At 47.3% G+C, this 25,452-nt stretch overlaps 2 protein-coding genes and 1 non-coding gene across 10 annotated transcripts in view; 2 read left to right on the top strand and 1 right to left on the bottom strand.

The window, feature by feature from the left end:
* PRPF18 (pre-mRNA processing factor 18) overlaps positions 1-2,156 on the bottom strand; it is a 94,075-nt gene extending 91,919 nt beyond the window's left edge. Inside the window, exon 1 of one of the 2 annotated variants that reach the window (XM_065921145.1) lies at positions 1,841-2,156. The gene's annotated coding sequence lies outside the window, so the exon portion shown is untranslated. The remainder of the gene's footprint in view (positions 1-1,840) is intronic. The other variant, XM_065921144.1, reaches the window with a different exon arrangement.
* A 209-nt stretch (positions 2,157-2,365) lies between these two features.
* The window catches only part of BEND7 (BEN domain containing 7), an 86,216-nt gene continuing 63,129 nt past the window's right edge, over positions 2,366-25,452 (top strand). For 6 of the 7 annotated variants that reach the window (XM_065921133.1, XM_065921138.1, XM_065921135.1 and 3 more), the window contains exons 1-2: positions 2,366-2,829; positions 5,218-5,301. In XM_065921133.1, the coding sequence (XP_065777205.1) occupies positions 2,769-2,829; positions 5,218-5,301 (145 nt within the window). In that variant the 5' untranslated portion in view covers positions 2,366-2,768. The remainder of the gene's footprint in view (positions 2,830-5,217; positions 5,302-25,452) is intronic. The other variant, XM_065921139.1, reaches the window with a different exon arrangement.
* Positions 7,852-7,923, top strand: TRNAW-CCA (transfer RNA tryptophan (anticodon CCA)). The gene has a single exon. It is a non-coding gene; the product is annotated as a tRNA-Trp (tRNA).

The raw sequence follows: 25,452 nt of genomic DNA, 5'->3' as shown, positions 1-25,452 counted from the left end.
AAAGAAAGGGTCCCTGCCCAGGGGACAGAATCAGGTTCTGTCTGAAATCTTCAAAACACCTTCAGGTACATGGTTTTAAAGACAGGCAAAAAAACAGTAGAAAACCAAATAGAGTAGTTGACCAATACGTGTTATCACTTTAATCCTTTCTGCTACCTTTTAGAACTCCGAAAAATGAATATAATTTTGTTTGTCCTACACATATTTTCTAGGAAAAGGCCCTGAACTCTGAACATAATCTCCAAGGAGACAGTGAGCAAAAGTTAAAAACCTCTTATTTAAGGGTTCATTTTAGGGAACAAAAGGAACACTCCTCATTCGTTTATCTGGCCCCTGTTGCACTGGCATGCAGGATCACAGTTCCTTGACCAGGGGTGGAGCCTGAGCCCCCTGCATGAAGCGCAGAGTCCTGACCACCTGACCACCAGGGAAGTCCCCTGAACTGTGCTTTTTCCCCCTTTGACACCAGCCTTCCCACTTATTACATATATACCACCTAATATACCCTGGTGCTGGGAGGGGCTGGGGGCAGGAGGAGGAGGGGACGACAGAGGATGAGATGGCTGGATGGCGTCACCGACTCGATGGACATGAGTTTGAGTAAACTCCGGGAGTAGGTGATGGGCAGGGAGGCCTGGCGTGCTGCGATTCGTGGGGTCGCAAAGAGTCGGACACAACTGAGCGAATGAACTGAACTGAACTGAACTGACCACCTAATATAAGACCTCGGAAGGTGTACCAGGCTCTGCTTCTGCCATATGATGGGTTACCTGGTTCCTTGATTTCCTGGTGTGTATATGCTTATGCAGGTTGCCTCCAACTTATCCCTTTCTCTTAGGCGTCTCTGTTAAATAAGAGGGGATCCTGGGGCTTCCTTGGTGTCTCCTTGGTAAAGAATCTGACTGCCAATGCAGGAGACCGGTTCGACCCCTGATCCCAGAGGATCCCACATGCTGCGGAGCAACTAAGTAGTTTCACAAATACTGAGCCTGTGCTCTAAAGCCTGGGAACCGAAACTACAGAGCCCTTGAGCCGGTGGTCCAGAACAAGGGAAGCCATTGCAAAGAGAAGCCTGAACACCAAAACTAGAGAAAAACCTGCCCAGCAAGGAAGACCCAGTACTGCCAAAAATAAATAATACATAAAATTATTTTTAAAAAAAGAGTGAGTCCTGAGCAGCTGCCTCTTCACTGGAGTGAGGTTGGCAGTGTTACCACATTTATCAACATACCCTCCCCACTTTTTCTCTCCACTCTTTTAAGGTCACTTGAACTTGTCACAGTGCTGGTTCCGACATCCATCTCTTTACTCTCTTTGTATTTGCGTCTAGAGATGACCAGTTTGGTGGCGGTACTTTTCAGCTTATCAGATCACATTTCTGACCTGCCAGTCCCCGCTGGTATAGAATTCTCTTCCATCCCCACAATCAAGTTGTTGTGAAAAAGCAATGGAGTACTCTTAGCTCCCTAGAAAAGAATACAACATAAAACACAAGCTTTCCGTTCCTGCCGATTATTCTGGCTTTAGTACACCCAGTGGCAGAGCCCTGTGCACCTGCCTTGGCCATGGCTTCCCTAAGAGTCAGAAGAGAGGTGGGGCGCCCACTGACGTCGCATTGCTCACCCCATCCACCCTCTCCAAGCCCCACATTCCAAGTTCTCTCCTTGAACTTAACTCCCAATCTTCCTACATCCCTCCTCGTATTGGAGTAAAGAACTGAAGCACACTCTTTTCCATACTCGGCTGATCAGAAAATTCTAAAATCTCTTTTCTTTGCAGAGCTCAGATGGGTAAGTTTTGGGGTTTTGGTTGATTTTTTTTTTTCCCCCCTAAAACTTGCCTGAAACCAGTGTCTGGTCCTCCGATACCCTGAATCTCACGGCGAGAGGAATGGGCTGGCCAGGAGGGTCGCCGACACCCAGGGCCGTTGAGAACAAGATCGGCCCCGGGAAGATGCAGGCGAGCTCGGAGGCGAGAGCCAGGCCCCCCCGGGCAGCCGCACCCCGACTCGCCGGCCCCCGAGGCACCGGCGTCGGGACCCCAGCGCCTGGCAGGGACGGCGGTCCCCGGGGGCGGGTGGGCCGGCCGAGCCGAGGGCGCTGCGCTGCGGCCTCCGGCTCCTCCTCCAGGCGCCGCGCGGCCAGGCCGGTGGGTGGCGGCGGCCCGGGCCCCGGGGGATGGCGGCGGCCGCGCTCCGCCAGCAGGTGGCCCCGGGGTCCCGGCGGCGCCGCCTCCTCCCGGCGCCCCTCCTCCCGCGGGGGCGGTCAGCGCCCCGACCCGGCTCGCACCCTGCCGCCGCCGCCGCCGCCGCCCTCGGCCCGCCCGCCGCGTCCCCGGGGCCGCGCTCGCCGCCGCCGCGTCGGGAGCTGCACCCAGGCCGGCCCGCGGCGAGCGCCCAGGGCGCCGGCAGCCCCGGCCCGCCCTCCCCGCCCCCAACTCGCTCCCCAACGGAAAGTTCGGCTCCGGCGGCGTCTCGCCCGGCAGCCGGGGATGAGCCGGGGTCGGGGGGCGAGCTGAGCGGCGGCCAGGAGGGGGCAACTTCGCCCGGGAGAGCGCCTCCCGCCCGGCCCCGCTGGCCGCAGCCCCCGGGCGGGCTCGAGTGGTTTTTCCCTTGCCTGTGCCTCCCCCCTGCGGATCCAAGAGACGGACCTTGGTCCCCGCGCTCCCGCTGCCGGGTGACAAGAGCCAGCGCCGCCGCCGCCTCGGCCGCCGGTCCCTCCGCCCGGCCGCCCCCGGCCGCAGCCCCTGCCCTGCCCGCCCGCCGCACCATGGAGTTCTCGGAGAGGAAGCGGAGCAGGAAATCGCAGAGCTTCAAACTGGTGAACCGAGGTAAGCCGGGCCGGGCCGGGCCGGGCGGGGGGCGTGCGGGCGGCGGAGGGAGGACTTGGCCGCCGCGTAAACAGCCCCCGGCCCCGGTGCGGCCAACTCCGAGGGCCGGGGCTCCTGATACCCCCCCGCCCCGGGGCCCCTCCCCGAGTGGGGCTTCGGCCGCACACACGCCGGGCGGCGAGGAAAGTTGTGCGGCTGGGGGTGAGGGGGGAGGCAGGATGTGATTCCGCGTAAACAAGTCGGAGGGCACATCAGGAAATTAGCAAACAATGACACTTGGGGAGCGGGGAGCCTTCTTTGGTATTCCTCGCCTGTGGCTCGGCGGCCGGGTGGGGGAGGACGCGTCTCCATCAGGCCGTGCGGACACCCACCCGGACCAGTGGTCGCGGTGGTTTGGGGTTGGTTTGCTTTTTTCCTCCCTCCTGCAAAAAGGAGAAAAGGTGGCGGTGGCTGTTGTTAAGACCGAGAAAGAAGCTCATTAGGTGTCCAAGCCCAGAGAAGAATTACTGACATTCAGCATCTTTCCCGGATATGTTATTTGGGCAGGGAAGATGTTTTCGAATAGATCACGTAACAGTCAGATAAGTATCATTAAAAAGAAAAAAACGAAAAATACAGCCGGTTCCTGACGATTTAACAGGTGTACACCGCGGTCTCTGGGCTTGGGTTTATTTTATCAGGGGAGAGGAAAGTTGAATGGTCCTGCCTGTGTTCAGTGACTTGTTAAAGAGTCTTTATTTTTCCTGATTAGACTTTTCAAAAAACGGTAAGAATGTAAGGGCAGACAAAAAATTATGTCTATCAAAATGCATCGTGTCACCTTAAATTCGATGCAGGTGACTTTTTCTCCCCTTCATGTCACAAGTCCCAATATTGAGTTTAGAATGATCGTGTTGAAGTGTCATCTTTAAATCAGCTTGAAGTCAAAACCAAACCAGAGAACCTGTCCACTTTGTTCCTCTGTTGTAGTATCTAGCACTGGCATCAGACTAGAGAGCAAGGCGATTATTTTAACAACCTGGAGAAGTCACATGTAAGCTGATGAAAATTAGAGGGCGATTGCAATTTCCAGCTAAGCTAACTGTGCTGTAGATTCAATAAAGCCTGCTTTCGGTTAGTCTGAAATTGATTTTGATTATAGACATTTTGAAGATCTACTCCTATCTGTTAACTCGAATTTAGTTTGGATACTGTTTGATGAAAAAAGTCTGTCGTAGTTGTATGTATTCAAAATATTTGGCTTTGCTTTTTTCTCTGTACAGTTTTTTTTTTTTTTCCCCAGCCGTATTGATTACTCAGTCATTTGTACTTTAAAAGTACCTTCATTTGTGACTGGCCTGTTGGTCTATCTGATTCATTCTGGAATCTAGGTGGCTTTCTTATTTATGACTTCAGGAAACTTACTTTGTTGTTCAATTGCTCAGTTGCTCAGTTGCGTCCGACTCTGCGACTCCATGGACTGCAGCATGCCAGGCTTCCCTGTCCTTCTCTGTCTCCCGGAGTTTGCTCAAACTCATGGAACTTAACTACTTTATCTTAAAAGTGAGATAAGTTTTGTAGACCTTGTTCTGGGAGGGCTAAGGCCCCCAAAAGGGAATCACTGTTAAGAAGGATTGTCTAGTCTCTTACCTAAGCAATCCTACTTTTTAGAAACAGTTGCCAAAGTACAGTAGCCTCTTTAGAGAAGCTTGTAAAATACTGTGTTTTAAAGTTGGACTGACATAGCAAGTCTGTCTTTTTCCTTTTTTAAAAAAAAAAATTAGGGGTCTGCTTTTTCTCTCTGCTTTGCAGGTGCATTTTTAGAACTTAAACGATTGTATGTTGAAGTGCGGTAGCCGAATGCAAGACTCGCTTTCTTATTCCAAATTATACTATATTTGAAATAACAAATCAGTATTTTTTATGTGTGCTTGCCTGCAAGCTGCTCAAAGGCTAGGATTTTTCTGGATAAGCTAAGAGTACCAGGTAACTCTGAAGCGTACTATCATCTACTCATGCAAATAGGTTGTAGAGATAAATTTGGAATCTTCTTCTGGCCTATGATTGGGCAAGGTTTTTTTCTTTTCCTTATAAAAATACTTGTCATTTGGAAGAAAAGAAGCCTGGTATGTAATTGGCATCTGTGGACCACATTTCCTGTGAAAACTGTGTGATCAAGCAGAGCTGTTTTCTAAAGTGAAAATAATAATTTCAAGTTTGTGTACTTCTCCAGAGTAAGCAGAGTGGTAGGGATTACCAGTGACTGTAAATTCTGTGATGAACTGAGATCTCAAAAAATTATAAAGTATAGCTTACACATAACGTATATAATGAGATTCTCGCCTTTCTTGCTTATTCATATCTTGCAGGTCATTAGAATTCTAATTTTTGGCTGTTTTCTCACCCCAGATTATCACCATGAGGTCTATAAGATCTCAGACTTCAGCAGCGATGTTAATGGGGAGGCCAAAGAGACACAACCCATTTTTTTAGGTAGGTTCTTATGTCAATTAATTTCTCAGCAAAACAGTGTGGCCATTTGCAATTAGGGGGAAGGGGGAAAAAAAAAAGATTGTGCTAGAATGGGAAATGTCTGCCACCGCTTAATGTATGACATTCTTTTCAAGACCTTTTATTTTACAGATTGCCAATAGATCCCTTATTAACATGGCTAAAAGTTGTAATTTCAGACATAAATGTTTATTAGTGTCTACACACAGTGCTAATTATCACTCACTCCCGGAGCCAGAAGCTGACCGTGCAGTTTTGTGGCTGTGTGTTCACCCCATTTACATCGCATATTCGCTGGCATGCTTCATTGGCAATAGTTTGTGTAATTGGGGTATTACATCTTTGACATCTGGATAACAGAAATTCAATTTCCAGGAAGCTGCTATTTGTTTGGTTTTTGCCTCCTCCTTGGGTGGGGTAGAGGATTAATATGCTGTCTGATGATAATGTCCCTTCACCGCTGTGGCCTGGTTGCTAATCCTGCCATGACAAAATTAAATTAACTCGCCAACCAAAAAGCAGAAGGAAAAGGAAAGTGTGATGATCCGTCGAACCACCTCTAGGTAGGACTAGTGATCACGGAGCCACTCCTCGTTCGTCTGCCCAGCTTTATGCTCACTTAACACCACGTCAGAGAGGGGAGGCCGGTCTCTGCTCTCACCACCCTCCTTCCTGACCCACCCCAGGGCCACGCTGAGCAAAGCAGCACCTTGGAGGCCATCCGACAAGAGTAGCTTCATGATGGATGAGTAGGTTCCCTAAAATCATGCTGCTCTGTCCACATGTGGTTTTCAGTACAGAAACTGTACCCGAAGGGGCTTGCCCATGCAGTTTGTTACTTGTAGACCATGAGTCAAAAAAATTTCCCAAATAGCTCAGCAGGTAAAGAATCCATCTGCAATGCAGGAGACACAAGAGGCGCAGGTTTGATCCCTGGGTTGGGAAGATCCCCTGGAGAAAGAAATGGCAACCCATTCCAGTATTTTTGCCTGAAAATTCCCATGGACAGAGGAACCAAAAATGAAACAATTTAGGATTTTGCCACTAAGGTCGGAGTGGAGGACAAATCATGGCACAATCATGGCCACCGTACCCACCCCCAACACTTCCTAGAGCCTGGGTGGCAGTGTGAGAGCTGGGTACCCCATGAGGAAGCAGAAGTGGGAGACAGTCCTGGCAAGAGCCATTGAAAGCAAGGGCCAGAATGGCCATGTCTCTGGGGAGAGTTGATAGGTCATTTAAAAAAATTTTTTTTAATTGGAAGATAGTTGCTTTACAGTATTTTGTTAATTTCTGCTGTGAAAAGTGAAAAAGTGAGTGTTAGTCAGCTCAGTCGTATCTGACTCTTTGTGACCCCAGGGTCTGTAGCCCGCCAGGCTCCTCTGTCCATGGGATTCTCCAGGCAAGAATACTGGAGTGGGTTGCCATTCCCTACTCCAGGGCATCTTCCCAACACAGGGATTGAACCTGGGTCTCTTGCATAGCAGACAGATTCTTTACCATCTGAGCCACTGTGCAACTACGTAAATCAGCTATAATGTATACATATATTCCCTCCCTCTTGGACCTCCTCCTCGATACCACCCGTCTAGGTCATCACAGAGCTCTGATCTGAGCTTCCTGTGCTGTGCAGTAGCTTCCCACCAGCTATCTATGTTACACATAGTAGGTCTTTTGGAAGCAAGATGGGTGCTCAGATTCAGGGTACTGCCAGTTAAAACAACAGGGAAGCCAGGCAGTTGAGGGTTCTCTTGATCTTGCTTGATGGAAGAGAAAGGGTGGGTTGCAAAGGACTGAGAAGTGAAATGGGCACTGAATAGAGCAGGGGTCCCCAACTTCTGGGATCTGAAATGCCTGATGATTTGAGGTAGAGCTGATGTAATAATAATAGAAATAAAGTACCCAACAAATGGAATGCGTTTGAATCATCCTGAAACCATCCCCCCGCCGCAGTCCATGGAAAAATTGTCTTCCACGAAACCAGTCCCTGGTGCCAAAAAGGTAGGGGATCACTGGGACAGAGGTAAAACAGGAGGGAAATAATGACATTTCTTCCACCATCGAGCACCAAAGGCGTCTGGCGCTTTCCATCCAGGCAGAGACTGTGGCTGGGGCCAGCACTGCTCTCAGCACCTGTTTTCTGTTCTGAGGGTCTAGATCCCAAAAGGTTCACAGTCAAGAGAGGTGCTGTGACCCAGGAGGAGAATATTCCTGGACTGTACTCTGTTCAGTTCCTTCCACTTATTCAGAATCCTGTATTTTCAGTTCCTTTAACTCAATCAGTTGGAATTCTATAGCAAAGCACCACTCAATCTAACCATTTGAAAGGAAGAACTTGCCAATTAGTAGAAAGAGGTACATTTATCATAAAAAAGGAACAGCCTATCCTTAGTTGAGTTCGTCTCCACACAGCAGGCTGTTCCCCCTGTCTGCTGGGTACTTGGAAAAGGGTGAGGATGCGATACAGTGGGTGGATTCCAGGTACAAAAGGTGCTAGTGCTCGAGATTTGGTCAGGTAAACTTTCAGGGGCTTCCCTGGTGGCTCAGAGGTTAAAGCGTCTGCCTCCAATGCAGGAGACCCGGGTTCAATCCCTGGGTTGGGAAGATCCCCTGGAGAAGGAAATGGTAACCCACTCCAGTATTCTTGCCTGGAGAATCCCATGGACGGAGGAGCCTGGTAGGCTACATTCCACGGGGTCGCAAAGAGTCGGACACGACTGAGCGACTTCACTTTCACTTTCAAACTTTCCAAGGGGCAGGTCTGGCTTCATTTTTCTTAGCTTGAGCCCAGGAAGATAAGAGAACATCAGTGCAAGGCCAGGCTTGTGATAAGTTTCTAAGTCGCTGTTGGTCACAGAGGCCTTAGACATCAAGAGACAAGATGGAACAGTGTGAAAGTGCCTGGGTAATTCTCAGTCTTTTGCTCATTCTGGGGAAAGTGGGATATGGCTCCCATGGAACATTTCTATTTTGTGATCTTCAAGTCAATTTGGGGTGAAAAAAAAAAACGAGAAGAGCAAATGATTATGCAAACCTGATTTCTAGAGTAATTGAAAATAGTTACTGATAACATATGAAACACAGTTCTGTTGTTGATGGTGTTATAAAGTGGACTTTTTTAGGTTATAGTTCTTTCTCGCAAATGTCAGTCACATTTGGATTGTAAATGGTTTGAGTTCACCCATGATGTTACGCATCATGGTGTAGAATTCCACGTGAGGTCTGTGACACCCAGGGGAGGTTGTTAGCAAAAACAGCAGAACTGTTTGACCTGTAACGCATTCCTCAAACAGGGTCTTTGGCATGCTGTATGGGATTTTCTGTCAAATGTCCATATGTGTCATCTCTGATACTATCTGCACCTGTAAGATTACAGTTCATGTCTCAGGAAAACAGTGCTCCAGAATTTGGCAGAAGTTCCCAGCTCAAATCAATTTCCCTGGGGTATTTTTAGATTGTTGACTAAGGCAGCACATTCAACAGGTTAGGATGGCTCAGTGGTATGAAAAGTTTGACCGAGAGCTTTTTGGGTGTTCCTCCCACACATTTAACTTGCTAACAGGGTCAGGAGAGATTACCCTGTGGACATTGGCTTTGTCCAGCTGGCCGTGATGGGCTACTATGAAGATTTGAGCACTATTTTGGAGAAAAACAGCGTAATTCCTTTTGATCAGTGTAACAGATTTTTCTTATTTTTTGAGAATATATGACAAACTCAGCACTTTTCTGGAATGGGAGTGGGGTTGGGGGCAACCAAAGAAGTGGATAGGACAGGGATCTTCTCTCAGTGATTAAAATTCAGCTGGACAGGGACTTCCCCTGCTGGTCCAGTGGTTAAGACTCTGCTTCCAATGCAGGAGGCCTGGGTTTGATCCCTGGTCAGAGAACTACATCCCACATGCCTCAGTGAAAGATTGCACATACTGCAACTAAGAACTGGTGCAGCCAAAAAAATAAAAAATCCTATTGAACAAATTCAGGACGCAGTGAAGGACAAAATTCAGTCATCCTAACAACTGCAGTTGTCTGAGCAGTTCCTGTGTGCCCAGCATTGAGTTGAGTCATTCACAAGAAGGATCTCATTTACCCCTCAGAGCAAATCTCTTAAGAGTCCTCACTATCCGTGTTTTGTAGACAAGACTAGAGGTGTTGGGCTTCCCTTGTGGCTCGGCTGGTAAAGAATCCGCCTGCAATGCGGGAGACCTGGGTTCAGTCCTTAGGTTGGGAAGATCCCCTGGAGAAGGGAAAAAAAGTCTTCCTACTCCAGTATTCTGGCCTGGAGAATTCCATGGACTGTATAGTCCATGGGGTCGCAAAGAGTCGGAGACAACTGAGTGACTTTCACTAGAGGTGTCAGGGAGGCTGCCACAGGTCTCCCAAGGGGAAGGTGTGATCCCTGGGACCCCACCAATCCATGTGAGCTGGGAACACCCTGCAGCACAGCGTGTGTGTGTGTGTGTGTGTGTGTGTGTGTGTGTGGTAAATGACAGACGTGAGCCTTTAGGGCAAAAGCTGAGCTAGAAGGAAAGGATCACATTGCAGGTGGGGTGGAGCGTGTTGGAAAGACAACACTGTGAATTTGGGGAGGGTTTGAATAGGCAGGGGAGCTGGAGAAGATTCCAGGTGGGAGAGGTGATGGGAGCCTCAGCAGAGAACCGAGTATCACTATAATCAGACTTTAAGTGAGGGTTGTGCTCTGTAGTTTGGACAGTACTGGCCCAGCTGTCATGATTTTCTTTTTTTTTGGCAGCACTAGGTCTTAGTTGTGGCACCTGAGGTCTTCAATCTTTGTTGCAACATGCAGGATCTTTAGTTGAGGCATGCAAACTCTTAGTTTCAGCATGTGGGATCTTAGTTCCTGACTAGGGATTGAACCCAGCCCGCCTGTATTGGGAGCACAGACTGTTAGCCACTGGACCACCAGGGAGATCCACATCCCCTGATTTTTCTCTCTTTTTTTTTTTTGCTGCCCTGGGCGCAGGCTTTCTCTGGTTTTGGCAGGCGGGGATCACGCTGTGGCTGTGGTGCATGAGGTTCTCACTGCACGGGCTCTACAGCGCTGGCTCAAGAGTTGTGGCTTGTGGGCTTAGTTGCCCTTAGTTGGCATGTGAGATAATCTTGGAACAGGGATCGAACCCATGTTCCCTGCAATGGCAGGTGAATTCTTAACCACTGAACCACCGGGGACGTTCCATCTCATGACTTTTACAGCAGACCTGTGCATGGCCTGGGTGGATGTCATTATTCCCATTGCCCAGAGGAAGAAACTGAAGCTCAGAGTTAAGTGACTTGCTCATAAGTAGCAGATCCTGGACTAAACCCAGGACTCCTGTCCCAAGGTCTTTCCCTCTGCCTGGTTGAGCCGGGCAAATTCAGGGATCATTGGAGAGACCTCAGCCAGCATCAGGGCACTTTTAGGAAGTACTTTAATGCAACAATGAATTTATTATCCATAACTATAGCAAACATTTTGGAAAATCTTTTTATATCTAGATTTTGTCCTAGGTTTAGTATTATAGTAGATAGATGTGAAACATGTCTTTTCAGGTGTGTGATCCCATTCATCTGTTCAGTCCTATATGTATTGTGCTCTAGTTATGTGCTGTGCTGGCTATTCTCTTTAATGTTTAGTCTGTGAAACAGCTTTCAGAAGATGAAGCTCAAGGTGCAGTAGCCAAGCTGAGCAAGCAGGGTCGAGATCTCTGATGTTTTGAATCTTTCAATGGCCTTCTTGATGACAGCCAGCCCTTTCAGAGTCCCCCAAATCTCGAAGATTCTCCTGGGGTTAGGAATCCAGCCAACCAGAGTAGTGTCATTCATCAAGTTGTCTTGACGCCAGGTACTATGCTAAGAACTTTGTTTTGGGAGGTTTTTTTTTGGGGGGGGGGGTTTACACCTTGAGGCTTATGGGATCTTAGTTCCCCAACCAGGGATTGAACCCAGGGCCGCAGCAGTGAAAGTCCTGAGTCCTAACCACTGGACTACCACGGAAGTCCTCACGTGGAGAACTTTGCATGTTATCCCATTCATTTCAGTTCAGTCGCTCAGTTGTGTCCGACTCTTTGCGACCCCATGAACTGCAGCACACAAGCCCTCCCTGTCCATCACCAACTCCCAGAGCCCACCCAAACCCATGCCCATTGAGTCGGTGATGCCATCCAACCATCTCATCCACTGTCGTCCCCTTCTCCTCCTGCCCTCAATTTTTCCCAGCATCGGTGTCTTTTCAAATGAGTCAGCTCTTCGCATCAGGTGGCCAGAGTATTGGAGTTTCAGCTTCAGAATCATTCCTACCAATGAACACCCAGGACTGATCTCCTTTAGGATGGACTGGTTGGTTATCCCATTAATTCTCCCCCAACAGTATTATTATTCCCACTTTGAGGAATTTGAGGTTTTCATGGAGTAACTCAGTGACAGAACCAGGATCCAAATCAGGGTCTGTTGTCTCCAAAACTCTCTTATCCATGTGGAAGGCTTGTTGAAATTAACTCCCAGGGGTATAAAGGTGGGAGGGGAGCAGAGCAGCCAGGAGCAGGTGGAGGAGGTCCTGAACACCTGTCTCATGTCCCACCTCCTCTGCTGGCCTCTGCAGAATGGTCAGGGTGCCCTCAGCACTGTGGAAAAGCCTCTGGTCCAGATGATTTTGGAGAATTCCTACAGCACTGATGCTATGTCTGGTTCCACTCTGGGTCCAGAAATGGTTTCAAAAACAAGAGCAAGCAAAGCCCAATCTGAGAGCCTCTTGAGGAGCCTTAAGGACTGGTGGCTTCTTTGAACATAGGTGCTCATAAGTACCTGTGCTTCTGTGGCTGTGGGCGCAGGCTTAGTCGTCCTTGGAGAGGACTCACTTTATTGCCTGAAGTTTAAGAGCTTTTGCTGCTAGGCTGTCTCATACTTCCACTAATCACTGAGTTAATACTACAACCCCTCCAGAAGGTGGGTATTATGTCCCTTAGATGAATACAAATGGGAAGCTGACCTCAGAGATGACAGCAACTTGCCCAAGGTCACACAGGAATTAGTAGCTGACCAGGCTTTAAAATTGGGTCTTTTAACATCTCATTCTGTCCTCTTTTCTGTGCCAGAGCTGTCTCACTCCCCCCACCCCCCCACCCCCGCCTTCTGCTCAAAAAAGCTGATCTTAACATGTAATTCATCATCCTACCCCATGCTCAGAGACTTAACTGTCTTCTCATGGATTCTAGGGGTCAAGTTGAAATCCCTTAACTTAATGTTGAGTATCCAGTCTGCCCCTAATCTCCATCTCCATCTTCAACTTCGATGTAACTCACCTCCCTGGGCCCCACTGCCCCCTCACCCCTAGCAAAGTAGGATTTCAGGTGAGAAAGGGGGCCCCACTGCAGGTAGAAGGAATGGCATGGCCAAAAGCTTCGTTGAGGGGAAGCCCGGGACCCATTTGGGAAGAAAGAGACTCAAGTTTGTTTAAAGTCTACTGTGGTCGGTGAAGCCTTGGTTTGAATCTCAGGTTAACAGTTCAGCACACCTCAGACAGCCTCTTGAAGGTCTTATCTTCTATAATGAAATGCTGATGGAGATCCTAACTCCCTCATCCAGTGCCCCCATAGCACACAACACATCCTTTGTGGTGAAACACATTTTCAAACTAGAAAACACTGCATTTGTTTTTGTCCCCTTTTTCTCTGAATTAGAGGTTATCTTTTCTCCTGGGCACCTCAGCACTAAATAGGAATGCCACTCTCCTATACCGCAGACTGCCTATAATAGTTCCTTGTTTCGTATGTGCCTTTACTGTGCTTCATGTCACCCTCAACACATCCCACGTTGAACTATGGTCGTTTTTAACCCACCTCTCCTCTTGTACACTGGAGGATCACAGAGAAAGTGGGACCTAAACTCTTTTGTGAATCCTTTAGAGCAGGGGTCCCCAACCTCTGGGCCGTGCCCTGGCACCTCCTGTTGGATCAATGGTGGCATTAGATTACAAATAAAGTGCATGGTAAACTTAATGCCCTTGAATCATCCCAAAGCCATACCCTGCCCCCCGTCCATGGAAAAGTCATCTTGCACCGAAAAGGTCCCTGGTGCCGAGAAGGTTGGAGACGGCTGCTTTGGACCACTTAGCACAGTGATTTGTTTGAATACAATAGGTACCCCACATGATGGGTGCTCAAATCCCTGTTATCTCCATGCATGAGTATACTGGACCCAAATTGAAAAATAACATGTTTTGCTGACTCTGTACTTCACCGTGATCTTGGCAGAACTTTACAAAGGGGCTGAAGATGGTCCTGCCCTGTTCGTAAGCCCACGTTTAGAACTAACTGTCTGGTTCTCGGGCTCCACTTGCAGCAGGTTTTCCTACCTGCATTTAAGAAAATCCATGCATCAGATGGCAACAGACCCTGGTAACTGTCCCGTTTGGACCCTCCATCCCCATCCCTGATGTGTGCATCTACACACACCTCTTTCAGTTTCTCCTAAAACCTCAGGGTGGTTCTGCAACTGCCCTGTGAGTGAAACTCGTGGTGGGGTTGTGGGAGTTGGCTTTCCCCCCACCTATCACCACAACATCACTGAAACAAAGAAATCTTCACAAGGGACAGACTCTAAGGAGGTGTCTTAACAGTTTAGCCTCCCTGGTTCCCATGGGAATATGGATTTTTTTCCTTTTGGAGGAAAAGAGTATGGCCATTCATAAGGGGAAAAAGAGACTGGGGAACAGTGTGTTTCGCATCTCAAAGTTAAAAATAGACCTAGGAAATTTACAAAGCACATCTGTTATTCTTAAAAGTATTGGAGAGAATGCTACCTGCCAAGGAGGGTTACGCAGTAGCAGGACGCTTGCAGGGGCCCATGGTAATTGATGCAGGGGCGCCTGGAGGGCCCGTGGAAGATCGCACCCTCCCCCGTCCCCACCTGAACCTCCTATTGTGTCTGGCTCTCAGATCAGGACTCAGAAGATAGATTAAGACCCCGCAGGAACTGCCACCTGCCTGCTTCAGGCTGATTCCTGACACTGCTCTTCCCACTTCCTATGCTTCAGCCACTCCAAACCACTTTCCACTCCTGCAGCTACCTCGCTTTCCCTCTTTACTGCCTGCTCTGACCACCTCCTCTGCTTGCAACCCTGTGCCTGCACCATGCTCCCTCTTCTGTGCTTGGCTATCTCTTATCCCTGAAGACTCCAAGATGACGTTGCTTCTTCCAGGCAGTCTTCTTTGATTTCCGCCTCCCCTCTCCTTCCACAGCATTTCTACCAAAGTGAAGGCACTGCCAGTTTAATTAATTCTCTCTCTCTCTTCCTGTGTCCCCACTGCCCAGCACCATGCTGGGCACATTACAAACATCCAAGGATGCTCAGTGAATGAGCGAGGAGCTCCACTTCAAATTAAAATTAGTGAGATCAGCTACTCTGAAGCTTTATCATTCACCTCTTTTACCTCCAAGCTCCCATCTTGGCTTCATGAGGTGAATCTATGTGTCCATCTCAGGAGTTACCTGGACCTCACATGTCAGGAGTAAAATACCCAATGGAACAGTTACTTTTCTTTTTTTTTGAAAATAATAATTTTTAAAGTAATTAATTTCATTTATTTTAAAGTTTTTGATTGTGCTGGGTCTTCATTGCTGCGCGCATGCCTTCTCCAGTTGCAGAGAGCTGGGGCTGCTCTGTTGGGTGGTGCGTGGGCTTCCCTTGTTGCGGCGCTCCAGGCGCGAGGGCTCAGTAGTTGTGGTCCAGAGGCACTAGAGTGCTGGCTCAGGAGTTGATGTGCACAGGTTTAGATGCTCTGAGGCATGTGGAATATTCCCGGACAGGGGCTCAAACCTGTGTTCCACACGTCGGCAGGTGGCTTCTTACCCACTGTCCTACCAGGGAAGTCCATGGTTACTTTTCATTACACGTGTTTTTCTTTCTGGTTCAGTTAATAGGCCCTCTTTTAAAGTTGAGCTCAAGACTAGGATGCCTTTGTGTGTGTTCCTGCCCCTGCCCCCAGGGTCTTGCAGACTTAGACCCCACCGTGTGAGGGTATCCCTGAAATATTGCGGTACTGCGGTGCTGGTCCCTGCCTGCCATCACCTCTACGTAACTGCCTTGTCTGTGAGATCTCTGTTGACCCCTCGAGTCTCAGCTTGAATTCCTGCAGGGCAAGACTTTGAGCTTGCTGTGTTCCCAGGGCACAATACCTGGCGACAAGTAGGCTCTGGGTTGCTAATTTTGGATAAATGAGTACCATGTTAAAACATGTTGAAATGTATTTTGCCTCCAGTTATCAGCTGATCTGAGTGGGACGGTTGGTTAAGCCGAGAAGGTTTTCTTGGGCAGGACTGTTGTACACATGGAAGGAGGTTAGGATCGTACCCTCTGAATGTTGGCATCATAAATACACATGCAGGTCGAGAGCTTCCCACTCAGTCACTGTGACGACCAGCCTCCAGCACGTGGGAGCCAGAGTATGGTCCTTCGCGTGCCAGGGTTGTGGGGTTCTTTAGCTTTTTTAAAAAATTGGTTTTGGCCGTGCTGGGATTAGGTTCCTGTACACGGGTTTTCTCTAGTTGTGGCGAGCGGGGGCTACTCTCTTCTTGCGGTGTGTGGTCTTCTCGCTCCGGCGGCTTCTCTTGTTGTGGAGCCCAGGCTCTCGTGTGCATGGGCTTCAGTAATTGCGGCGCATGGGCTTAGCTGCCCTGTAGCATGTGGAATCTTCCCGGACACAGGGATTGAACCTGTGTCCCCTGCATTGGCAGGCCAATTCTTAGCCACTGGACCATCAGGGAAGTCCAGGTCCTTTAGCTTTGAGTGGGGAAAAAGCCTGGATGCCCTTCCTTCACCTTTCTCTCTCTGATGCCCTATGTGCAGGGGGACAGCAGAGACAGAGGCTGTGATGGACCAGTTCAGCTGCATCACCCTTCGGAGAAGGAAGAGATCAAAGGGCACATTCCATTCAGGGTCAGGTTACTGCACCTCCTTTCCACACAATGGATGGCTTACTGCCTGCATATCTGAGCATATATTTTAAAACCATGAAGAAGTTTAGACAGGTTTTCTTTCAAGATTCCAGACAGTACCCTGGTAAATAAGAATCCATAAAATTGTTCTCTTAGTATTGCAATTCTTTCCCCCAGCATGTACAAATATATAGTGTGTTCTCTGAATTCCAAGGGTTTTACAATGTTTTTTGTGTTTTTTTTTTAACTTGGAAATCAAATTTTACATCTGAAAGGTTAATGGAGAAAACTAATTATGCTATCTGGTAACCAAATGTGTGATGGGACATTTGTCTCTGTAATTAACAGCAAGGAGCTTTTATAGTTTCATAAAATCGAACGCTACATTGAGTATTCCGTGAGCATTTGTTTGGACGAGGTGTCCAAAACAGAGATGTTTATGGACGATATAAAGTTGAACTGAGATGGAATGCAGGTGTCTGCTGTGCATCTCGCAGAATTTCTCATTGTTGAAATGGAAGCCAGAAGATTAATAACTTGACTTTGTCATGATAAAATAAGTAATGTGTTCTTGGAACAGTGGTGCGGCACATAAGTTACTCGGTAATTCCAAGAATTTATTCTGTTCCAGGAATAATATCCTGAACAATTTATTTTTTACAGAAAAAGTTGATGCAACATAATAGCCTCCGAAGTTGCTTGTGTGGCTAATGGAATTATATCTCAAATGTGACTTTACGCCCACGTATAAGATGTAAAGAACCCCACAAAAATGCAAGGTTAAGGCACACCTTGAAAGTAAGGAGTCAGGAGGTGCACAAGGAAAGGTTCTTCTGTGAACATTAACTCATTCTCCTCGCACATATATAATTTTTTCAATTACTAGCAAGACTTTAATGGGTACCTTAATAAGCGCTGTGTGAAATATAGCGGTGCCGTCGTTGCTGCGGGAGTGGGAGCTCGAGGTGTCCCTGTGAACTGTTTAACTCCTGTAAAAGCAGGGACGCGGACCCAGACCTAGTCCTTCTTCCTCTGATTTCCTTTGGTCATTCTGGGCAACTCAAGTCTTTGATGTAGACCATTTTTAAAGTCTTTATTCACTTTGTTGCAACAGTGCTTCTGTTTCAAGTTCTGGTTTTTTGGCTGCAAGGCATGTAGGATCTTAGCTCCCCGTGAACCATCACCCCCCCCCACCACCACCACCCCACCCGCCACCACCTCCTACATTGGAAGGTGAAGTCTTAACCACTGGTCCCCCAGGGAAGTCCATATCTTGTTTGTTTGTTTGTTTGTTTTGGCAACTCAGTCTTATCCTTTGTGAAAGGAGGTGGGGGGTGGGGTGGGGGAGGTGTGGATTTCTTGTTTGTTCTCCTGGATGAACTGGGAAGAGGCAGAGAATGAGACATGTTCCCCTGGGGAACTTCCCTGATGGCTCAGTTGGTAAAGAATCCACCTACAGTACAGGAGACCCTGGTCCCATTCCTGGGTCAGGAAGATCCCTGGAGAAGGGAAGGGCTACCCACGCCAGTATTCTGGCCTGGAGAATTCCATGGACATAGAGTTCACGGGGTTGCAAACAGTCAGACATGATGGAGTGACTTTCACTTTCAGGCGTCAAGTAGCCTCATCTGACCAACCCCCCACACCCCATGGAAACAAGGAGAACTTCTGTCACAGATGTTGGTTTACGCCTTGTACATCAGTGGTGTTGGGGGTGGGGAACAACCCCTTTCCTCAACAGTAGCTTCAGCATATCTGATTCTAGAATTAACCATTCCTATACCCATTGGTAGGTCTTTATTGAGCAGCCCTTGGTGCCAAGCTGGGAGATTTGACAACCCATAGGTTGTGATAGAAAAACAGAGCCAGGGGACCTCACCTGGGGGGTGAAGGGAGGTGACCCTTGAGAAGAGGATGTTTAAGCAAAGAAGGACCTAACGAGTAAGTATAAGGTGGGGCTGAGGCTATGAGACAGTAAGGAAGTGAGAGCCTGTCCCAGGAGCCAAAGACCCTCCTTAGAGAAATTCTTTTTTTCTTTTATTAAAAAAAAATTTTTTTTTGGCCATGAAAATGGCATGTGTGATCTTAGTTTCCTGACCAGGGTTTCAGCCCGCCATCCTCCGCACTGGAAGAACAGAGTCTTAATCACTGGACTGCCAGGGAAGTCCCTGAAGACCTTCCATAGAGCTGAAATGGGGAGTTCTCTGGCCATCCAGTATAGTCACTAATGGGGTTTGGGTTCAACTGTCCTGAAGTTAGGCCTGGTTTTTTTTAAAGCTATCCATGTGATTCTAATGTGTATCAGACCCAAGAGCTACCACCTCGAACAGGGGGAGACGTGGCCAGAGCCAAGGCTGGAGAAGCCCCAGTGCAAGAGTTGGGCCCCATCACCTTCCACCAAGGCAGGTCACTTGACGAGGTCAGCATTTCCGAAAAATCACCCTGGCTTCAGCATGGACTGTGGTGGGGTGGAGCAGTGCTGCAGGCTTTTGGCCATAGCCCCATCAAGTGATGATGAGAGAGGGGTGGAAGGACTCCTGAGTAATCTAGAAGTTACAATAAGCAGGACTCAGTGTTTAAGTGGCTGTGGGAGGGAAGAGATGGAAGATGAGTCCCAGTTTTCTGGCTTGAATAGCCAAGTTGGTGCTGTTTATCAAGGCTTGGTGATAGTCGTCGTAAAATACATTCTTGGACATAGTTTTAAGGTTGCTTTTGAAATGTCCAAGTGGAACTGTCCAATGGGCAATTGGATGTATGGGTCTAGAGCCCTGAAGTGGGATCAGGGCCGAAGTCGTCACAGACAGATGGTCACTGGAGCCAGAAGAGAGGTGGGGTGGGTGGGGTGAATCCAGGAAGTGTGTGGAGAGGGAGAGGCCCATGTGGGACAGGGTCCAAGAAAACTTCAGCATTTAAGGCAGTGGTCGTGACCTGTGAGTGGGTCATGAAGTCAGTTTAGCAGACTGTCACCCACACAAACTATCAATACAATAATAATAAGAGAAATAGGTTAGAAAATATCAGAGTGTCTTGCATGCAGGAAGGATAAATTCATGAAATTTTGATTTTCTTGCTGTGAATCACAGTCCAGAAAGTTTGGAAGCTGCTGAGTACAGCCGCAGTTGCCTCACCCCTGGCCTCTCTCAGGGAAGGCAGCCACTGCCAGTCTCCAGGTGCCTTCGGACCCACAGTTATCAGTTTCTTGAGATTCGTGGAAGAGAAAGATGCTGTGAACATCATACATTTCTCATCATCAATATTATTTATACTGAAGATGTTGGAGAAGACTCTTTAGAATCCCTTGGACTGCAAGGAGATCCAGCCAGTCTATCCTAAAGGTAATCAGTCCTGGGTATTCATTGGAAGGACTGATGTTGAAGCTGAAACTCCAATATTTTTGGCCACCTGATGTGAAAAGCTGACTCATTTGAAAAGACCCTGATGTTGGAAAAGATTGAAGGCAGGAGGAGAAGGGGACGCAGAGGATGAGATGATTAGATGCATCACCGACTCAGTGGACATGAGTTTGGGTAGACTCTGGGAGTTGGTGATGGACAGGGAGGATTGGCGTGCTGCGGTTCATGGGTTCGCAAAGAGTCGTACATGACTGAGCGACTGAACTGAACTGAACTGAATACTGAAGGTGAAACTGTACAACAGCATGAGTATTTTAAGTTGGAATATTTTTAAAAATTTAAATGACCGAAGAAACAGTACCCCCAGTACTTACCCTTGTTCATCCTCAATTGACCCACGATATGGTATGTAAGTTAATATTTAAGTCACTAGGGGCAATGTGCAGTTCTGTACTAGCGTTCTTTAAGAGTTTTCTGTGCAGTAGAGCAGAGGGTCAGGATTTCAGGTTATATGGAAACAGATTGTCTCTTTCCAGACAGTCAATTATGAACATTTTATTTCTGATTAAACGAGGGCAAGATTTTGTTTATGCTCCTCTCGGAAAATGAAAGCAGCCCTTGGTCTGCAGTCTTGTTATATTTTTCCAATGTGTGTTGTCAGCCTTTGAAGACTTTTGCTTTATGTCTCAGAGAACCATAAGCACAAATAAATTCTCATCTTTTGCAGGACTAACGGGACTCACATGAGCCCTGTTTTGAATTTAAAGGATATGTCTGAGCTGCCTTCTTAGTTTGAAACTGTACAGCTAAGTGGGACTCCATAAAGATAGTGTGGTCCAAAGATGTCATTGTTTCCACCATGTGTATTAAGATCAGTGGGTGGTTAATGTGCTAACCACTTCATGCAGTGTGCAGTGCAGGTCTCTGCAGCTTCCTGGATGCAGTGCAGTGGGCTTCATGAATGGAACCCTTTCTGCTGGCCAGCTGGTTAGTTCCCTGCCATCCTGGTAGAACAGTGAGGCTCATGGACCTTGGAAGGTGATAGGTCTCTAATGTCTAAATTCAAAGTCTGTGTTTTCTCCTGGGGAAGATGTATTCATCATCAACTTCTGAACCTCTTAGCTTGTGATCAGGATTAAGGGTAGGCAGTGTGCTTGCCCGAGGGCCCCGTACATAGTAAAGTGGTGGTCCATAAATGGTGACTCTAACCCTTTTCCTCCTAAGCACATCCAAATTCCTGTAAAAAACACATAGCTTGGGACTTCCCTGATGATCTGATGGTTAAGAATCAGCCTGGAAATGCAGGGGACGCAAATTAGATCCCTGGTTGGAGAACTAACATCCCATATGCTATGGGGCAACTAAGCTCACGTGCTGAAACTAGAGAAACCGTGTTCTGTAACTAGAAAGTCTGTGCATCAGAACAAGGGCAGTTACATAGTGCAGCAAAGATCCGGTGAGCTGCAGCTGAGACCAGACGCAGCCAAAATAAATGTTCATTTAAAAAAACAACAACAACCATGGTTTGTAAGCTTCAAGAGAAAATCATCTTAGGCCTGTACCCCTGGATTGCAAAGTGCACCCCAGGCAGCCCCCTCCTTCCCTGACTTCCTTTTCACCACCTACTTCCCACTCCTGCCCAGCTTCATCTTTCCTGGGAAACATCAGAGAAGATTTTTTTATGTCCAAAGCTGTTTCCACCAGTTGCCTTATACCCAACTTTACAATCCCACAGGGAAAAGAGTGTACATAATTCTTCCAGATTATTTTTTTTCTTACAAAAATTAACATATATTCATTTCAAAATCATTTTTTTTACAGTTTTCATTTATAAGGTTGAAAACAAGATATTAAAAAAATCCTGTCCCAGTCACCCTCTCCAGCGGTAACCGTAGAGTATGCGTAAAAAATACAGGCGTGTGTGTTGCAAAAAGGAAAATGGGGCTTTCTCTGGTGGCACAGTGGATTAGAGTCCACCTGCCAACTCAGGGGACATAGGTGCGGTAATCCCTGGTCCGGGAGGATTCCACATTCTGTGGAGCAACGTTGCCCATGCACCACAAACGCTGAGCCCTCGCCGTAGAGTAGAGCCCGTGAGCTGCAGCTGCTGGGCCCACGAGTTGCAACTGTTGAAGCCCGTGCACCCTGGAGTCCGTGCTCCTCACCCGGAGAAGCCACTGCAGTGTGAAACCCAAGCACCGCAACTAGAGAGTAATGCCCCAGCTCTCTGCAACTAGAGAAAGCCTGTGCACAATAAAATAAGATCTAGCACAGCCAAAAATGAATGAAAAATAAACCAACCATTAAAAAAAGGAAAATAGAACTATCCTGTATAATGTTTTGTAATTTTTTTTTTTGCTTAACCAAATTTCCATCTGTTCCACACAGTTTGAGTGCCTAGTTTAAGCCAGGCAGGCTCTGACTATCCAGTATTGAAGGAAATAATCATGGTCTCAGCCTTCATGGAGTTTATAGGATAATCCTGCACTTATTTCCAAATGACTATAAAAAGGTCTGCTTCATCCTTTTCAGACATGTAAAGATACACTGTAATCTCAGTCTACAGATATGCCATAATTCACTTATCTAATACTCACTGATTGATGTCTAGGTGGTTTGCAGTGTCTCACTAGTGAAAATGATGCTACCGTGAATGTTCTTATAAGTATGTCATAGACATTTGTCTAAATGTTTCTGTAGGATAAATGCCTATGAGTGGAATTGCGAATTTCCCCTAAAAGGGCCCCTACCTGCAGCCTATGAGAGGAACCATAACCCTACACCTTCATCAAAAATGGGCTTTTTGAATCTGTTTATTATTGTTTAGTCACTAAATCATGTCCAACTCTTACAACCCCATGGACTGTAGCCTTCTAGGCTCCTCTGTCCATGGGATTTCCCAGGCAAGAATACCAGAGTGGTTACTATTTCCTTCTTCAGGGGATCTTCCCAACCTAGGGATCAAACTCGAGTCTCTTGCTTGGCAATGGATTCTTTACCATTACACCATCTGGGAAGCCCTATGAATCTATGCTGCTGCTGCTGCTAGGTCGCTTCAGTTGTGTCCATAGTCTTTGCCAAATTAATAGACAAAGAATTTCACATTATGTAATTTTTGTTACATTAATCATTATGGACATTAAGAGATTTGAACTATTTATTTCCCTTATGAGTTGCATGTTCATGTCTTGTGCCCATTTTCCATTGTTAGTAGGTATGTGTCGTCATCTTCTTCTTCACTGATTTGTAAGACCTGTCCTGTACATTTGGGATCTGAACTCTTTGACTTGATTATTCCTTAACATTATTCAAAGTGGTGGCTTCTGACCTACCCACTTAATGTGGCTGGAGTTACAGTCCATGTCTGATGAAGGAACATTCAATTGGGAGACCATGCTGTATTTGTTATAAAATCAAATTTTTCCTTGTTATAAAAAGATTTGGGGAAGAGAAAAGTAGATAAACTCTCTGAATTGGTTGGGTAGTTCTAGTGGTGTCATATTGCTTTCTTCATTGATGTCCTGTCATTTTCAGGATAAAGTGAAAACAAGGTCCCTGTGTTCTATGTTTCACCCATTCAGTGATCATTCAGTCCAACCAATCAGCTTCTCACCACAGCCTGCCTGGTTTTTCCTCTGCCTTCAGTGGTCTTCTGTCTTCTCTCCCTCAAAGTGCCCATGGACTTGCTGACCACATGTTCTTCACCAGCTCAGGTCTTCCTGTCTTCATGAAGTCAGCTGTAATCCTCACAAAGTTATCTCGTCCTGTCAATTCCCAAAACACTCGTAATTAAGGCATCATCCAAGGCATTTATCTTGTGTTCTCTAGGTTTAATCTGTCCGATCATGCTATAAATGTATTCCTAGAGCACATAGCTGGAGACAGTCATAAGCAACAGCCCTTTGCCTTCTGTAATGGTTCTGAGTTGGGGGACCGTGGGGCTCTGGGTTGTTCCATGGAGAGAGGGATCTGCACATTTCGGTGGGCTCAAAGCAGGGAATACTTGCATTTATTTTTTTAGATAAAGCATGAAACCATCAAAGAAAATTGTTCCTTCATCCCCTTTTAGGGCTTTGCCCCTAAACTTCTCATGGATGTTTTTTCTACTCTGTCTGTAGATGCTCTTTGAGGGACATACTTTTTAAAATTTATTTTTAATTGGAGGATAATTGCTTTACAATGTTGTGTTAGTTTCTGGTGTGCAGTGAAGTCAGTCAGTCATATGTATACATGTATCCCCTCCCTCCGGGGCCTCTCTCCCACCCCATGCTGATCCCACCTCTCTCGGCCATCTCAGCGCTGAGCTGAGCTCCCCGTGGTGTACGGCAGCTTCCCACCAGCTCTCAGTTTTACACGTGGTAGTGTGTATGTCAGTGCTGCTGTCTCAGTCCGTCCCACTGAGGGACACATTTGAGAAGCAGCGTGACAGCCCATGTCGATTCATGTCCTGGTGTTTCTTTGCTCCCCTGGCCCTTCTTACCCATCTCAAGCCTTTCTTCCCCTTTCTGCTTTGCAGGCCCATTTTCTCAGCATGGACCCGTGGCATTCTGTCTTGGGACCTGTCTTGGCATCACTTCCTCAGTCTCAGTTAAAAAGAGCTCCTGCCTCCCATGCTGGCTATGGGTGGCCCAGGCTGGGTGAGCTTGCCCGCATGTCAGGAGAGAGGCCCTGAGTCCTCGGAATCCTTGTGCGTTCATCTGGGTTCCCAGCGAGGCTGTAAACTCCTGGAGGGGAGAGATGGTATCTTGTCCTTCTTGTCTTTTTCTTTCTTTGGTCCTACAGAAATCTCATATTTAGTAGTAATAGTACAGTAAATATTTATTGAATAGATGATTGAACCTGATGTTATCTAAACAGATTTGTAAGGAACCTCGTCTTTTCAATGAAAACGCCTTCTATGCCCTGGGCTTCTTAATTATATTCCACCTAACACTTCAGTTGAACAGGAGGGTCGCCCAGCACTGTGGCGGCACGTGTGCGGGTTAACTCCCCCTGATCAACACATTTGATTCCACCAGTTCACCAATCCTGCAGCCGAGGTTTGCATCCTTCCTTCCTAGTGGCATTTAGACTACACAGTGTTCTCAACTGGACTCCAAGGACTGTTTTGGGAATAAAGGTTCTGATACATTCTCTTCGGTAGATCTTGGCTCCTCTTTATTTGGGGGATTCCACTTCAGATTGCTTCAGGGCAAAGGGTTCACTTGGCAGCCATCACTCTGTTCTCTATGCTTTTCAAACCCTTCTTGCCATTAGCCCCCCTAGGCCTACATGTCCCTGGTAAACGTGGCTGCCGCCCCCAGGGATGGCCAGCCAGAACCTTGATGGTGTCTGCAAGTCAGCACAGGTTTGAGGCATTGATGCTAACCCAGGTCTTCTCAGGGTGCAGAGTCCACTGCAGATGCCTGGCTATTCCACTCACGTGTCGAGCATTGTGGTGGAGAGAGCTGCTGTGTGGTCTTGATGGACCCTGCTTCCTTTTTTCCTGCTCTTTTTCTCACTGCTCTCATTTGACAGGTCGGAGTTCAGCCTTTTCTACAATACGGCTCCACGCCAGCTTCTGCTAGTGTTTGAGAAGGAGGTACTTGCACTATTCAGTATAAATCATGGTTATCTCAGTATTTCTCACTGATAAACTCAACTTTTTTTTGTTTAACTACCATTACCTAGAAAATGCAAGGAAGTGTTTTTTTTGTTTTTTTGTTTTTTTTTGCAAGGAGTTTTAAACCTTTTTTGGAGGCTGCACTTTGTGGCTTTTGGAGTCTTAGTTCCTCGACTGGGGATCGAATCCTGGGCCCACAGCAGTGAAAGCACCGAGTTGTAACCACTGAACCACCAGGAAGTTCCCTTA

This window comes from Muntiacus reevesi, chromosome 2 (genome assembly GCF_963930625.1).
Source record: "Muntiacus reevesi chromosome 2, mMunRee1.1, whole genome shotgun sequence".
Lineage (NCBI taxonomy): Eukaryota > Metazoa > Chordata > Mammalia > Artiodactyla > Cervidae > Muntiacus > Muntiacus reevesi.
Note: the sequence above shows the minus strand (reverse complement) of the source record. Positions and strands in the feature narration are given on the sequence as shown.